The following is a 17,144-nucleotide window of genomic DNA, read 5'->3' as shown; positions in this document are numbered from 1 at the left end:
TTATTAAGTGCCCACTATGTGCCAGGTCCTGTGCTAAGTGATTTACAAATATTATCTCATTTGATCATCACAACAATCCTGGAAGATAGGTGCTACTATTATTCCCATTTTACCATTGGAGAGACTGAGGTAGACAAAGGTCAAGTGACTTGCCCAGGGTCACACAGCTAATAAAAGCCTGAGGCCAGATTTGAAATAGGGTCTTTTTTTACTCCAGGACCAGTGCTGTATCCATTTCATCACCTAGCTGCCACTGTTGGTTCAACAAACATAATATGAGGGGATATATATCAAAGCACTTTACAAATTGTCTTTGCTAACTGTCAAATCTACATACACATAAAAGATTATTCTTAGCAAGATTATAGAGGTGGAAGGATTTTTTTTAAGTATCAAGTCCTACTCAAATGTAATGAGTGTCTTACCTGAGTCTTTTGACTGATCTCTGTCTAAGTTGCCTATAAATGGAAATAATATCAGTTCTTGCCTACGGTTGGGAAGGAAGAGTATTGTTAGAATGATTTTGTTAATTAAGTTTGTAAAGTGTTCTAAAAGGTGGAGAGATCTGTGAATATGCTGAAGATAACTAATTGCTCCTTGATGAGCTTTCCATCTGCTTCTCTGAAGACTTGGGTAATGACTAAACTCACAGACATCACCAATAATGTGGGTTTACTAGCCCCTGGGTGTTCTGTAACATTCAAAAACTTTCTCAGAACTGGAGATGTGGTTTAGAGAAGGGAAACTGTAGAATGAAGAGTGTTAAAGCTGGGAGGACCTTGGAGATTGTCCATTCCAACACCTTCATTTTATAGTGAATGAAACTAAGGCCTCCAAAAGGGGGAGTAGCTTACCCAAAGTCACACAGATAAAACATTGCTGGGACAGTATTCCAGGTCTCCTGACTCCCAGGGTTCTTTCCACCACATAGAACTAAAGGATGCCTATAGTAACCTTGCATATAGCAGCCAGCCTATAATAATAAGGCCAAGGAAAAAAATGGTACACAGTTCCCAGCCCACCATTTCTCATAGCTGGGTATTCTATAGTCGAGATACTTAATTTTTCAAAACTGTGTTGGGGAATGGGGGAAATACTAAGAAACCTTCCCCTGGGGTTTTAAATGTCTGCTTGTAAGGGTGGTGTCCTGAAGGGCTTCATTGGTCCTAGGGATTGGGCTGGTCAGAACTGTTGGGCTTTCTGATCTGGCAGCTACAGAGAAATGAGGTATCCTGATATCCTAAGCCTGGCTGGCTCCTAGGTGCTGTCCATGGTTCCAACCCATCAGCACTAGAAAGCTGCTGTCCAGGTGCTGAAGGATATGTTGGAAGGAATGCGCATCAGCCAGGGCAGCTGTACATAATTAGCTGAGAACACAGCCTCCAAGTACAAGCATCCCTTGTTATTTTTCAGCAGACGCTCTTCTAGGTCCCTTGGAGAATTTTTCAGAGTGATAGCAGCTCCAAGTATTGACACAACAAACTAGCTCTCAAAAGAACAGCACTTCTGGCAAAGTCCAGCCCCCTCCGTCTGGTGACTGAACCTTTTCCATTCTTCAGTGTGAATGGTTTTGTGCTGCTCCTTGCAGGGGCTCATGTGGCTTGCATGCAAGTTGGACAGATGGACTTCCTTTACAGATTGATTTTTCCATATCAAAAAAAGGAGAATTGGTCACAGGGTCGAGCCCAATGCCTGGGAATGGGGCCACCCCATCCAGAAATGACTAGAATTTAAGGGACGCTCTCCTGATGCTAAGGCACTCTATCTCACTAGTTTTCCAAAGTGATTGAAATTATTATTTGGCCTAAGATAATGAAAGAAGCTGCTATTAAAGGGTGAGTATCTCATCCAGAAGTGGTTATCAGACCATTGTCAACCATTAATATCTTTTAATTAGAATGCTCAAGGTGGAATTTTATCCCCTTCATTTTATACATGGGAAAACTGACCAGAGAAATGATTTATCCAAGATCATATAACATTAGTGACCTAGTGGGCCAGGGTGGAAAAAACCAAGCTTGTGATTCAGATGACTAAGATGAGAGAACTACACTAATAAAGAAAATATCAGAGAATGACACACAGAGAAGTGTCACTGGAAGAAGAGGCTCACATAGAGTAATGAGCTGAAGAGCAGGGGTGCAGCACAGGCACAACTGGTATATAACATGTAGGCACTAGGCTGTGGGCCCCTGGGGTGGGTGAGAGGTCTCTAAAAGGCAGGGAACAAATGTTTTCCTCAAATCTCTGTTTTAGAGCATCTCGTGTGTATGCCTCAGTCTTAGCCCTGGAAGAATTATCCCACATATTTAATACCAGAAAAAAAGTGTGATCTTGTACATTCCAATTCTCATTTCCATGACAAAGATAGCAAGAAGAGCAGAATGAGGTACAGAATTTTCAAGATAATTTTAAGACTAATGAGAACAGAAAGTGGCAGAGGGAAAAGGAATTGAAATTAGAATATGAAACAAAGAGAAATTAATCTATTCCAGTCCGTTTTAAGACTCCCTTTTTGTGATGCCTCATGGGTAATCCATACACAGCACTTTGTGCAGTTTTTTTTAATTTTGACACTCTTGACCTGTTGTGCCATGTGGGAGAGATTTCCTATCAGATAGCCACCTGACTTATTAAGTACATGCACACTGTGGAAGTGTATATTGCATGTATTTTCACACATGTCCATATGTGTATGTATATCCCCAAATATGCTATATCACCTACTATGCCTCTGATAAGTTATGTGACTCTGTGAAATTTATGTTTCTTCTCTGAGCATTTTCCCCACATGAAAGATAAGGAGGTTGACTAGATGATTCCAAAGATCTTGTCTAACTTGTTCATGGTTTTTGCAGTTCTGAATTTTCAAAAAGTTGTCATGTGGAAGAGGAATCTGAAGCATCCAGCCTGGTTTTAAAAGACAGGTTATCTGCCTTTTGAACAAGATATGGGGTTATCTAGAACCAGAGAGAAATTATAAGGAGATAGATTTTGGCCCAACCTAAGAAACAGTTTCTAAAAATCAGCTAAAGCTGTCCTACAGTGTGATAGGGCAGCTAGGTGGCATAATGGATAGAGTGCCAGACTTGGAGTCAGGAAGACCTGAGTTCAAATCTGGCCTCAGACACTTACTATCTGTGTGACCCTGGGCAAGTCACTTAACCCTGTTTGCCTCAGTTTCCTCATCTGTAAAATGAGCTGGAGAAGTAAATGACAAAGTGCTCCAGTATCTTTGCCAAATAAAACCCAAATGGAATCACAAAGAGTCAGACACAACTGAAACACTGAACAACAACAACAACATTGATAGACTTCCTTGTGAGGTCGTGAGCCAAGCTCTGCTATTGACTAGGTCTGCAACTTGGGGCCGATCTCTTCCCCTCTTATGGTGCTCAGTTTCCTCATCTTCAAAATAAGGAGTTTAGACTAAGAGGTGTCTAAAATTCCTTACAACTGGTCTGTCTTGGGTATCTTCATGGAGATGGGTCAGCAAACCAGGCTTTTGATAGAGCTGGAACACTGGCTAGGAATAGATGAAGGCACGGTAGAGCAGCAGGATTAATCTGCATGATGGAGGCCAGCAAGGTTAAGGCCTGGGTACAGTTAATATAGAGCAAAGGTTTTTCAGAAAGAGCTGGTCAAGAGGCTGAGGCAGGGGCAGGAAGCCAAGAGGGTAGCCAGAGGTCAGTGAAATAAATGACTCCAAGAGAAGTATGTTGTTCCTATAATGGATGAATCAAAGGAGCTCTTTTACCTGGAAAATGCCTCACTCACCTGTCTGATTTAGCCTTTGTGATCCAGCCCACTTAGTCGTAAAGACCCAGATTTATTTGTTTTTTCTTTAACATTTTATTGGTACTTTTTTAGGAGAAAAAAGCCAGTCTTTTCCACACATGCTTCCACTTCCAGATCAGCCAGTGAGCCTCCCCTTCTAATTAAAAAAAATTAATCAAAACCGACTGACTCAGTGACCAAGTCTAATGGTTTATGAAATATCCTACACCCAAAGTCCTCCTCCATCTTTCCAAGGAAAGGAGGAAAGTACATTTCCTCTTTCTTGGAGCCAGGATTGGTCATTACAATAACATAGCATTTGAAGGACTAGGCTTGTTAGACCGTTTCTTATTCCATGTTGTCAAGGCTGCCATGTCTATACTGGCATAGCTTTCCTTTGAGTGGGGTTCACATTCCCCTCATCTTAGAGGGGGCCTTCTGAGCATCTCTGGGTCCCCTTTCTTGAGGCCTTTTCCCTCTAAGGCCAGATCCTCACAGCTGAGAATGCAATCCGTTGGCAGAAAAGCCTCTGAGACTGATTCTGGGCATAGCCATTTCAGGAATAGGGGAGTCAATTGGTTGAATGTGGGTAAGACTATTGTGCTGGCCACATAGAATACTTGCGGTCTAACTTTTGTGAAGATTAGCCAAAAGGTAAAGCTGAGTAACTATACTGGACTACCACATTTCTTTTCTTTCTACTAAATCTCCTCTTTCCATCCTCACTCCAGTCATTGAGAGCAGCTGAAGGGACTTACTGACTCTTCAGGGGAAAATTAATAATGCTAACTAGCTCATCGTCTCTCAGCATTTGTATAAAGACTTTAATGAGAAAACTGCTGGGAGCGTGATTAGGCGTTGAACTTGGTACAGTAGCTTGTCCTCTGGGGGAACTAGTGCAGTGTAATTCTGTGAGGAAATAATTATTGTTACCTCCCTGAGAGGTAGGGGGTCATGGAAATGGTTGAGACCAGCCCTAGATATTTCACCTCCCAGCAATTCATCTCTCATGAACCTCAGGGGTTAACCTTTCAGCTTGACTCATAGTTTAACCTCTTGACTTCATAGGTCTGTGGCTTCTAGTTGATGAGAGTTAGTCCTGGGATGTCAGAGATCAAAGAGATCTTAGAGCATCTCTTGTCCAGCCTCCTTGTTTTATGTACATGAAAACTAAGGCCTAGAGAAGGGGGAGGTGTTGCCCAAGGTAAAAGTTACATAGCAAGTCAGTGGCAGAGCAGAGAGCAGAACCTAGGTCCCTTAATTCATGGTCTGGGGTTCTTGCCACCATATCACACTGCCTCCCTATGTTGCCCAGCCTGGGTTCTGGCTGGGGAAATGGAAAAAACACTCAGATGGCTATTCCTCTGACTCCTAAATGAGAGAAGGCTCTTTCTACTGTGCTATGCCATCTCATGCTGCTTCTTGGATGCTCACCTTGAGCCCATATGGAACTTACATCTTGGAACATCTTGACATTCATTCCTTCATCACACTGTAGATTTGGGCATGACACAGCATCAATGATTTGACCATTTTGCACTACTCCCATGGTCCCCCAGCCTCCCAAAATATATTTTCTTCATGCTGATTCATCTTCAGTGGGCAAATGGATTGTCAGGTAGGAAGAGAGCCCTAGGTCTGGGTCTTCCATTTGTACCCTAGATAACATGGAGAGAGCTGAATTCTACAGGTCTAACAAGAGAACTGAGTGAATATTGTTTCTATACAGTGTGATGAAACCCAACTCTTTCCAGGTCTTAGTCCTCCCCATTTTTGCCTTTTAGGATTCTTTAAGATTGGCAGAGATAAACACTGATTTCTACATCAATCAAGCAGCATTTATTAAGTACCTATTATGTGCCAGGCACTGCGCTAAGCACATTAGACAGGCCTCAGCTTTATTGGGATAGAGAGGGTCTAGTAGCTGGAGAGAGGAGGGGCAGAGGGTTGACAGGATCTATCTCTCTTGAATGATTAGAAATCCAAAGTTGCATAGTTTAATACTTGGTTGTTAACAAAAATGACAAGGATTAAATCATTCTAAAAGCATATAGGACAATACCATGAGAGTAAATAACCTCCAAATTTGAGTGGACATATGGAGAACACTATTCCCAGCATGAAGAGAGCCCAGGCACAGAAACAAGCCTAATCAATTTTTATCAGAGATGGAGTATGATGAATGTAGCACTCAGATCCCAAGCCAGACCGGGACTCCACATGACTGGGGAGCTATGCTGTGGTGAAATGAGTGGAAATCAAAGCCCCAAACAGGAAATATTAAAATGTTTGTTTCTACCATAAATCAGTACAGAGTGATGGGAGTGATTATCTCAAAGTGCATTGGATAGCACAATGATAATGAGGCCACTGAGAGGACCCATTAGTTATCTATTCTACCTGGCTAGCAAGGAGGTGGTAAACATTTAATTGAAAAAAATATCCTGGCAGAAGATTTTCTAATAAGTTTGTTTGTGCCCATATAGCCTGATGAAGAGAGAAAAATAATCTAGTCAGCAATGGGGATGTTCCCAAGCATTTTCTGGGTTTGGCTAGACCTTTGATGTCTCCCAAGCCTCATGATTAGTCACTTGGCAGCCAGCGTCCTGGTAAAGTCCAGGATAGAATTCAGCCCTTGTTCTGAGTCTTAGGGGGCATGGAAGCTAATAAGGAAGGAGTGTATAAAATAATAAGGGGGATTTGCTCTAACAAAGGGAGTTAGAATAGCTCGTATTTACTTAGCATATTTGCAAATATTTTGATGGGTAGTCTAACCTTGGGACCACAAAGAACTGGGTTCAAACTTTGCTCTGACATCTTCTAGCTGTATGACCCTAGGACAGTGCTCTAGACAAGTATCTAAGTCTATAGGTCGTAGAGAAGGAGCCAACATGTATTGCTAGAGGGAGTTCCCCTCTCTAGGAATTCCCTGTGTCAATGACCTGACAGATTCAGTCCTTATTCCCCTATCTTACTCTTGACAGAGTCTTATTTACATATACATTATCTTATCTTCAAAACAGCCTTGAGAGGCTGCTGGTCCTAGTGAATAGACAGCTTTCCTTGGAGTCAGGAAGAAGGGGATTCCTGTCCTTCCTCTGCCAAATCATGACTTTGTACCCTTGGGAAAATCACTTGAATTCTTGGTGCCCCAAGCACTTCTTCCACTAGAAGTCAAAGAGCAATGACCAGCAGGTCCATAGAACAGTGAAATCCCAGGCATGGTACAAAAAAAGAATGAGAACCTCAAACAAGGAGCCTTGAGAAAAAGGAGGTGATGCAAGTATTGTTATCCCCATTTTTACATATGAGGAAATTGAGGCCCAGAGAGTTGAAGTCACTTGCCCACGACCATACAGGTAGTAAGTGGTAGAACTGAAAGCCAAAGAAACTGTAAAGTTTTAACCTAGGTCCTGTGCTCCCAAATCCGCGAGTCTTTTTCCTGTGCCATGCTGGCACACAGTCAATAAGTGATGAACCCAACCCTAGGTCCTAAGCTCGTTGCTTCTTTCATCTCACCAGCATGAAGGAGTCTCTCTTTCAGTTTTGCTCAGAAAAGGAGAGTGATTCTGGAAGCACCAAGTGCAGATGTGGCTTGGATTTCTTTTGCAAAATGCTTTGCCCTGAAGAGAATGCAGAGGTCAGCCTGCTCGTGCAACAAGTTCCTACTGAGAAGCTAGCTCAGCTGCTCACCACTCCAGTCATGCTGCTTAGTAGAGCTCAACCACGCCTCCAAGAGTTTGAGTTGTGCAGAGCTGAAGTGTTCCCACTGGGGCACCTGCCAAATTCTCCAGGCCTATAAATTTTTCCAGGTTCATTAAATTCTCTAGGCTCAAAAAATATCTGTCTGAGGCTGTCTGAGGCATTCTGTCGCATGGCCTTCCAGCCTACCCCCTTCTTCTCCCAGCTGGGCACCTGCTGTAGGCAGGAGCCTGCACTAACCATTGTCAGGGGTGCAAGGGCGAAAATACACAGCATGGTCCAGCCTTGGAGGAACTTGGAAGAGTCTAGTTGGAGTGATATAGAACTTATCTAGTACAACCCTATCATTTTACATGTGAGGAAACTGAGATACAGGGAGTGAGCATCACCTCTGTACCAGCATCTCCAGTGTCCTGTTGAGTAGCACCTCACCAGGGTGGGAATGGATAGTAGGGACAATGGGAAAGCACCTATAAAGTATGATGGTCAGACATGCATGGTTTCTCATAAGCAAAAGATTTACCCCTATTTAGTTCCCTACCTACATGGCTCATTCTTTTCCAGATTTCAGTTCCCCAAAGACCTCCCTCTTCCCCAGAGTCCTCTGATTTCTAAACTTTCATGAGAATGTCTGAGAATTCTCTCTTGAACTGTCCTACCTGGCTATTCAGGTACCTTTCCCTTAGCAGTCTCTGGAGAGGAAATAACTGCTCTTTGGGGTGACTGATTGAGCTCCTAAAGTGCTCTCCACAAATAGAAGTGCCAAGATAAAGTATGATGGTCAGGTGTGCATAACAGGGACTTTGCAGCAATGCTTGTTTTGCCTGATCCAAAGCTGAAACTTGTTTTTCTGTGTTTGGCATTTATTTGAGGTCTTTGCATCTAGTGAGACAAGCTCAATTCACTCCTTGACATTCTGTGTGCACACTGTACACTTAGGGTTCCCCCACCCCAATATGTACAATAGATTGTTCTTTACAAACAAAACCAATCTACACATTTAATAGATATGTCATGTGTCACATATAACATATTGATGGCTGAGAAGCAGGGTTGCATCATGTATAGAACACTGGCCTTTGAGCCAAGAAATCCTGAGTTCCAGTCCTGTTTCTGACTTATGTCAGGATCTATGACCCTGGGCAAGTCATTTAACCTCTTAGTGCTTTAGATTATAAATTGCAAGGAAGGTACCAACCTGTGTTGGTAGAGGGAATTTCCTCTTGCAGAAGCTCCCTATACCAATCAAACTACAGATATAGTACCTATCACTAACCCTAAATTGATACTCAAATGGATCTATGATTTCATCAGTCCAACTGATACAATTCATCAGTCCAGCCTGCCTATCTGGTGTATCTCTTGTTCATGTTTTCATTTAAGTAGGATACTAAGGGTCTGCCCCAAAGTGTGCTGGTAAATGCTTTATAACAGGCTGTCAAAAAAATCCACCAGTGACACATTTTCAAGTTTGATCTGCATTATTAACATGTTTTCCATCACTTTCTTAAGTATACACTAGAGGTGTCAAACACCTGTCCTCAGCAAACCAGATTAAAATGTAATTGGGAGATACTTAACACAGATAATGTTAATATGTGGTTTTAAGTCAACATGCTGCCCCCAAGAATCTTTATGTACCATTTAGTGGCCCTTGTTTCTAGTTGAGTTTGATACAACTGATCTAGACAGCCAACAGATCAATAAACCAAGCCCTGATTTCTGAATTGTAAATACACTGAAAATTTAATAATTTCTCTGAAGCGGCTATAACACACCATCAGACCCACCCAGTGTCCTATGGGTCTTCCTCACTTTCTCTTGTCCTCAAGAGGTGAATAGTGGAACATTAAAGTGGTCCATCAGTTATGCCTTCCTCCAGTCACATATCCCATTTTTAACTCAGACATTTCTCAGGTGACATCTTTGATTCCTGTTCTCCTATGTGTTTCTTTGTTTGTAATGTTTGAGCCAGCTTACCCCTGCCACATTTTCTGGCCTTTGCCCTCTGGATTGTAGGACCCTCAATTTTGGGGTGGAAGGGATCTCAGAAGTGCTTGTCCAGTTCAATTCCTTTATTTTACAGATGAGGAAACTGAGGTCCAGGGATGTTAAGGGACTAGCCTGAGGTCACACAAGACTTGAATCCAGGTCTTCAGACTCCAAATCTAGCACTTTTTTCCACGTACCACTTTCAATTCTTTAATGCTTATAGCCTTCTGTGATTTCCAGCCATATAACGACAGTGCAGTAAATGCCATCTTTTTTCAATTCATTTATTCATTCATTCAGTAAGAATTTTAAACTTTTGATACCAATATAAGGGTGTGTATACACACCCCTCCACTCAATTTGTGGTATATCGTTGACTTGTTTATTTTAATTTGGAGGATAATGAGAATTTTTTGATGTTGAGATAATAGCTTATGTTTTTCAAAGAAAAAGAAAAAAATATCAGGCAATACCTGACATTGAATGAAACCTGAAAGTGAATAGTGCAATCCCTGCTCTCTCTGTCTCTCAGAACCTGCTAATGAAGAGGATCTCAGAGGCTTGGAGGAAACCTTTTCCTTTATGTGTGAAACTCTGAGCAGTGACCCCACCTTTAGCAAAGAAAGAAGTCACTTTCTTAGGAGTTCTGCCCTGACCACATTTCCTGACTCTCCTGAAGTAATAATGACATCCTGGCTCTGCTGATAACCTTCTCCCAAAAATAGACTCAAGAACAGTTTAGCTGAATCATAGAGGACCATAAGATGTCAGAAGAGCCTTAAATAGTTAATCGAGCATCCTTGTTTTCAGACAAGGAAACTGAAACTCAAAGAGAAATTGACCCAAGAAAGAAATTTACCCAAGGTCCCTGAGGGAGTTAGCGGCAGAAATGGCATCATAGCTCTCTGTTTTATGTATCTTTGCATCCTTCATAGTATCTGATATGGGACCTTGTACATGATATGGGATTTTAGACCTGGAAGAAAGCTTAGAGACCAATTTGTCCATAGCTGTTTACAAATAAGGCCATTTTACAGATAAGAAAACTGAAATCCGGAGTGGGGACTTGGCTAGGGGCCTATCGATAGTAACAGAGTTGGTATTTGAAACAGTATCTTCTCATCCGCAAAATGAGAAGGTTGGGCTACGTCTCTGAGGTTGCTTCCATTTATGTCTATGATCTTAAGGATTCCCTCACTCCAAATGCAGTATTGCTTCGGCCCCAACATTAGGAATCTTTACTGAGTGAGTGACACCTCTCTTGTCTGAGGAGCAGTTTTGTCAGTCCCAGGATCTGGTTATGTGATCTAACTCTTGCTGCCTTTGATGAAACCTTTATTCTCCTCCTCCCCTTTCCCCAGTGAGTACTGCAGGCTGGGTGATCACAAGGACTGTGGGACTCGTTCTGCTAAAAGGCAACAAGTGTCTTAGAGGAGAGGAGGGAGGCCCCCAGGCCTCGAGAGATAGATAGAGGTGTTGCCAGCTGAGCTCTCCTGTTAAACAAGTGTGAAACGGCTGTAAGCAGTGTTGTTGGAGTTCTGTCTCACTTAATTGGTCTGTGGATATAACTCGAGAGGCCCCAGCAGATGGAGAATGAAAACCAAACAATGCCAGCTTGGCAAGGGAAGAGAAGGTAAAGAAATCTTAGGAGGCACTGTGATACTGCAGAAGGAAGAGTGGCTCTGGAGTCAGAAGTTCCAGGTTCAAATCTTGCCTCGGACGCTTACTCCCCGTGTGACCTTAAGCAAGGTACTTTAACTCAGTATTTCTTCATTTATAAAACAAGGTTGTTGCTATTCAGCTGTTTCAGTCCTGTCTGACTCTTTTTTACTCCATTTGGGGTTTTCTTGGCAGAGATACTAGAGTGGTTTGTCATTTCCTTCTCCAGTTTGTTTTACTGATGAGGAACTGAGGCAAACAGGGTTAAGTGACTTGCCCAGGGTCCCACAGCTAGTAAGTGTCTGAGGCCAGATTTGAGCTCAGGTCTTCCCAACTCCAGGCCTGGTGCTCTATCCACTGCGCCACCTAGACTAAAGGGTCTCTAAGATCCCTTCCAGTTTTCAGTCTGTGGTCCACCCAGCAGTGGAAATTCCCAAAGGTTCTGTCCTAGGCTCTCTTGCCTTCTCCTATATTTTCTCTCTTAATAACCTTATCAGCTCCCATAGATTTAACTGTTATCTTTATGTGACTGACTATATAGCTATCCATTTCCTTCCTTGAGTGTCAGTCCCATATCACCAATTGCCTATTAACATTTAAAACTGGATGTCCCAGAGATATCTTAAACTCAACATGTCTGAAACTGAACTCATTATCCTTTTCCTGAAACCCTTCCTTCTTCCAAACTTCCTAATTTCTGTTAAAGGGAACACCACCCTTCCAGTGCCTTGGGTTCATATTCTGGATATTCTTCTGGAGATGCCACTGGTCTTCACTCTCCACATTTCCAGGGAGTCATCAGATGTTGCTAATTCCACCTTCACAACACCAATCATGCCCAACCTTTTCTCCTCTACTCACACAGCTACCACTTGAGTTCAGGCTTTCATTACCTCTTGCCTAGATTATTACAATAGTCTCTTAATTAGTCTTCCTGCCTCAAGTCTCTAACAACTGTAGCTGATTCTACACAATGTTGCCAAAATAATTTTCCTTCAGCACAGAGCTGATCACGTGATCCCCCTCCTCAGCTGATTCCATTGGTTTCCTATTGCCTCTAGGATAAATCTAAACTCTTCTTTTTAGCTTTTAAAACCTGGCCCCAATCAATCTTTCCTGCCTCGTTGAACATTACTCCCCCTCCCTCATTCTGTAATCTAGTCAAACTGGATTTCCCTCTTCTCTTCACATATAACACTCCCTCTCCCATCTCTACACCTCTGTACTGACCATCCTCCATTGTCTACCCTCCCTCCATCCCTCGGCCTCACTGAATCTCTCTCTTTCTTTAACATGCAGCTTACACACCATCTTCTGCATGAATTCCATCTCCCCAACTCTTCTAGTGTCCTTCCTCCCAAACTACCTTGTATTTAACACTTTGCATATGTTTGTATTACCTTTATATTTATGGTATATATGTATATATAACTGTGTGTATACATATATATGTGTGCATATGTGTATATAAATGCATGTATGCATATATGCAACTATGTATGTGTGTTTGTATCTCCCATTAGAATGTAAGCTCATTGAATGTAAGCCTCCAAGAAGATGTAGCATGTGCAGTGGCCATAGCCTTGTAAACCATCTCAGTAGAGGGGCTAAACCAGGTTGAGGGTAATAGGCAGGCCTCAAACCTGTTGATAAGTTAGGAGGACGTCTACTCCTATCAAAGATGTCAAGGTCATCCACTACATCCCAGGCCATCACCAGTCATGTTAATTTTTGTCTTGCCACTGGACTTTGATAGCTCTGGAAGAAAGAATGAAGCTGACAGCTTTGTGCTACTCTGCCTCACTTAAATCCAATTCACATGAAAGTCAAGATATTACGCCATGCTGCCTTTGGTCATCTTTGAAAATGAAGATCAAACAACAACAATAAGAAGCAGTTTACTAGGAATGGTTCCATTCATTGCTCCTGTATCCCCAATTCCTAGCAGGGATGGGGAACCTGTGGCCTCAAGGCCACGTGTGGTCAGTTCTGTGGAGTTTGGATTCAGTCAAAGGGCTGCACTTGAGGACTTAGAGGGAAACACATGGCCTAGAGGCCACAGGTTCCCCATCCCTAAAGTACAATGCCTAGTACACAGTAGGTGCTTAATAAATAATTATTGGCTGATTGATTAATTGATTTAGCCTATGAAATCTCTAGTTGCCTAGCAGAGGAGAATTTGGGAACATAGTTTGTGAGTCACTGAGTTTAGAGGGACTTTATAAAGAATTCACCTTTTACTCTCTCAACCTATGCACTTAACCTCCAAAATGGTCTCAGTGATACTGTTGTTGAGAGGCATTGTAGATTTTTCCCTGCAGCCTTTAGAGAAGGTAGTATCAGCCTAGTGTGGCTAATTAATTAATAGCCAGCTCTTTCTGGAAATCCAGTGGGAGCTCTTGGCCAAGGTATTTCAAAGCCAGTGAAGGGTAAGAGTTAGGATTCTGAAGATGAAGATGGAGGGGTGGAGTGGTTAATTCTGTTTCGTGGGTGATTTTGGTCAGAGAGGTAACTCTTACGGTGACCTTGGGCTCAATCTGCCGAAGTAGGAAGAGAAGGCTATGGGATACATGTCTTTGTGATTCAGAACAGATTTGTTCTCCAATCCCAAGAGTTCAGGCCAGATTGCGTTATAAGATACGTTGCTTCTGAATGCTTATTGGTGTCAGCACCATGGTAAACACTGGAGCTTCTCCCTCTCATGCTGCTGCTACTGGTCTGTAGCCAGTTACTGATCTGTTAGCCAGCACATTTAAGGAGAAATCATACCTGTTATCCATTGCTAGCCCACTTAAGCACTTTTAGGCAGTTTGAATTGTTCACAGAATGAGTCAGCCCTACATACACCCCAATATATTGGGAAAGACATGCATGATTGCAGGGTCTGTGTGTCCTGGGAAGTGTCCTTGATATGGTAACATCTCTGTGTTTTTTTCAAAGTATGCTGACAGGTAAGGAGGTAGCCAGGAAAGAGTGTATATGTGTCTAGGGTTTCTTTTCCCCTGGTTTCTGTGGCCTGTAGGAATAGTTGGTATTATCCTGGTGGTGGAGAGCCAGTTTCCCATTTAAGAACTGAGTCCATGATGGCCAGTCCATTCTGAGACCAGGCTTCACCTATAACCAGATAAGGGCTGGAGACTGCCCCATCACTGTAAGGGTATGTTTGAGAGTCTGGACGTAAGAGAAGGTGACTGACTATACAGTGCCATGGGTTCCTTGTATTTGTAGTCTGAGTCTGACATGGTAATGACTTATAGCCTGTGAGTGAATAAATAAGGGAGGCCTTTTGGTCTCCCCTAGGAGATGGTGCTGGATTTTAGAGAACAATAGAAACAAAGAAAAAAGGGCAATTGATTAATAGAAAAAAGATTTGAGCAGGAAAGAAGAAATAAGAAAACCAAAAGGGAAAGTTCAGACAGGGAGACACAGAGAGAAACTAGACTTCTTGGGGAGCCAGGATTGAGAGAGTATGGGACTCATGGGGCTGGGAAGATAAGGGAGGAAGCCATTAAAAATTGTTTCCAAATCTGGATTCTGTATCTGCCCTGCTAGCATATATGATTGGTTTTCTTATAAATAGTTTATGCCCATAATAAAGTCTCTATTACATTGCACTCAAGACTACTGGCTTGAGAGTGTTGTTACAAGGACTTACCTTAAGGAGAAATATGGGAGATGAGGGGGGAGCTATGTTCATGGGGTATAGTCCCATGAGATAATCCCAAGCCCTCTCCCTCAGAGGATAACAGCGAGGACAGGAGCATTCAGGCAGCTGCTGTACTAACCTTCCAGAAGACTAGGTCTCATCCATCTAATTCAGCTTCCCTGATGCACTCATACTCTCACCTATGCTTGTTCTGATTGGGGCTAGTTCTGGGCAGGAGTTATCTCAGCTGGATTACTAGCTCTCCTTCTAATCCTTTCCCCCACGAACATACTACCCACCTATGTGAGCAATGCAGCCTACCTGGATACACATGAGAAAGGCTTCTTCAAGTTGAGAGAACTTATGGGAAGCAGCTTTAATAAGAATGACTCCTTTCTGTTTGTTTCAGTTTGATGGGGAGAACATGTATATGGGGATGAATGAGGCTAACCAGGAGTTCCTATCGGCCAATCAGGTAAGGGTCATTTGTCTTGTTTGGGTGGGGAAGATGCGTTGTTGCTTGATGTAGAAACATCTGGCAGTCAATGACAAATGATGCCTTGGAAATCAATTTCCTTTCAAGTGGCTCAGCCTCTCAAGCCCTGTTGGGGTAGCAGTTGGTAGGGTTGGGGGAAGGGAGCATAGAAAGGGGCAGAGTCAGCATTCAAGACAAAAGTAGGCAACGTGGGGGAAGGAGTAGAGAGGATGTGGGCAGTGAAGATCAGACTGGGTTGGGCAGTGGGTCCTCCGGTCATAGAAAAAAATGTAAAATTAAAACGGTTTGGAAGATTCCTATAAATTGACTTCTATTTTATTTTGGAACAAAATCAAAATTAACTGAATTTGATAAAAATAAAAACTTGTCCACTGGGGAAGGAGTACAATGGAAACACTGAACTGCAGGCACAATAGCACACTGAACACACACTTATATGTTTACACATATGTGCTCTCAGGTATTATGAATGTCCACATGGCTCCTTCACATGCATATGTACACTCAGTCACATATTTACACATGCAGAATACACACATGTAGCTTGGCTATGTCTATTCATCACCACTCAAACTGATTTGACCAATATTTGACTAATAATAATAATTTGCATCTTGGTAGCACTTAACAGCCTATCCTTTGTTCATAACTATGCTCAGAAATCAGCAGAACTGGTATTGTTATCCCCATTTTGCAGATGGGGATAGCTCAGAGACAGACCTTAAATGACTTGCCCAGTGTCACTCACCAAATCAGGGACAGAGCCAGGACTTTAACAGAGATCTTCTCCCTCCAGATCCAGGGTTCTTTCCACTGTGTTTTTCCTCAGTTTGTCTAAATGTACCCAGTGCCTTGGGTACATTTGGGTATAGATATTCCCAAATTCTGCCTCTGACCCTCTCCCCAACCCCTACCCATATCCCACTGCCTACTCAGGAACAAGATGTGGGGGCCTCTGGGAAGATTCTCTCCCAAGAAAAGATGGCTCTTGGGGAGTAGAACTGATAGTGCAGCACTAGCCCCATGGTCCTTGTTAAGGCTCCAGTTATAAATAGAGTCCAGCCCACTGAGGATTCCCATTGCCACCTTTCCCTCAGGCCAGTTGGCCCTGAAACTTGATGCCATGAACAGTACCCATCTCCAAAGAGACCTCTTCTGCCCAAGTACTCAACACAATTTGGAGAGTTATCCACCAATGAGAATTTCCTTCTGAGGATGCTCCTTTCCCAATGTATCTATGTGCCCATGATGGCAAGCCTTGGAAGGTTAGGAACTAATAAGAAAGTAGGCAGAATCAATCATGGGGTCATAGATTTAGAGCTGGAAGAGATCTTAGAGGTTATCAAATCCAACTCTGTCATTCTACAGATGAGGAAACTATGAAGAGGTTTGTCCGAGGTCACTCAGTAGGTCATCAGCAAAGCTGGGACGTGGACCCAGGTCTCCTTACTCCCAAGATAATGGATACATTTTTGTCTGGCGCACCTATCGATAGTACTCCTTCTCTTTCATGGCCCTGCATTATTGCACACACACTGGGCTGCACTGCATTTTTTTGTAGGACAGGATTGCTGGTTGCAGCCTTGACTGCTCTGTTCTATGGCCTCTCAGGTCACCAAGTATTAAGTTCTCACTGAGCTGTACCTCACTCTCACTGAGCATTAATGGTGGAGGAGGGTGGAGGGAGGGGAGACCAGCCTCTCCCACTCTGCCCCACACACCTTTTTTGGCAGTATGTCAGATCCTAGAAATGTTTTTCTTAGAAGAAAACCTGTTTGCTTTTATTTCTCCAATTCAATTCATCATTGGGGTGTGTCACAACAAATCAATGTTTAACCTTAAACCATATTTTCTGCATCCTTCTGCATCACA

At 42.7% G+C, this 17,144-nt stretch overlaps 1 protein-coding gene across 1 annotated transcript in view; it reads left to right on the top strand.

The window, feature by feature from the left end:
- Positions 1-17,144, top strand: part of TOX2 (TOX high mobility group box family member 2) — a 275,381-nt gene that overhangs the window by 135,545 nt on the left and 122,692 nt on the right. Inside the window, exon 2 of the mRNA XM_027867220.1 lies at positions 15,186-15,251. Coding sequence (XP_027723021.1) covers positions 15,186-15,251 — 66 coding nt within the window. The remainder of the gene's footprint in view (positions 1-15,185; positions 15,252-17,144) is intronic.

Source organism: Vombatus ursinus, unplaced genomic scaffold (assembly GCF_900497805.2).
Source record: "Vombatus ursinus unplaced genomic scaffold, bare-nosed wombat genome assembly UNPS02014785.1, whole genome shotgun sequence".
Classification (NCBI taxonomy): domain Eukaryota; kingdom Metazoa; phylum Chordata; class Mammalia; order Diprotodontia; family Vombatidae; genus Vombatus; species Vombatus ursinus.
The sequence above is the reverse complement of the archived record's forward strand: the minus strand, read 5'-3'. Positions and strand labels throughout refer to the sequence as shown.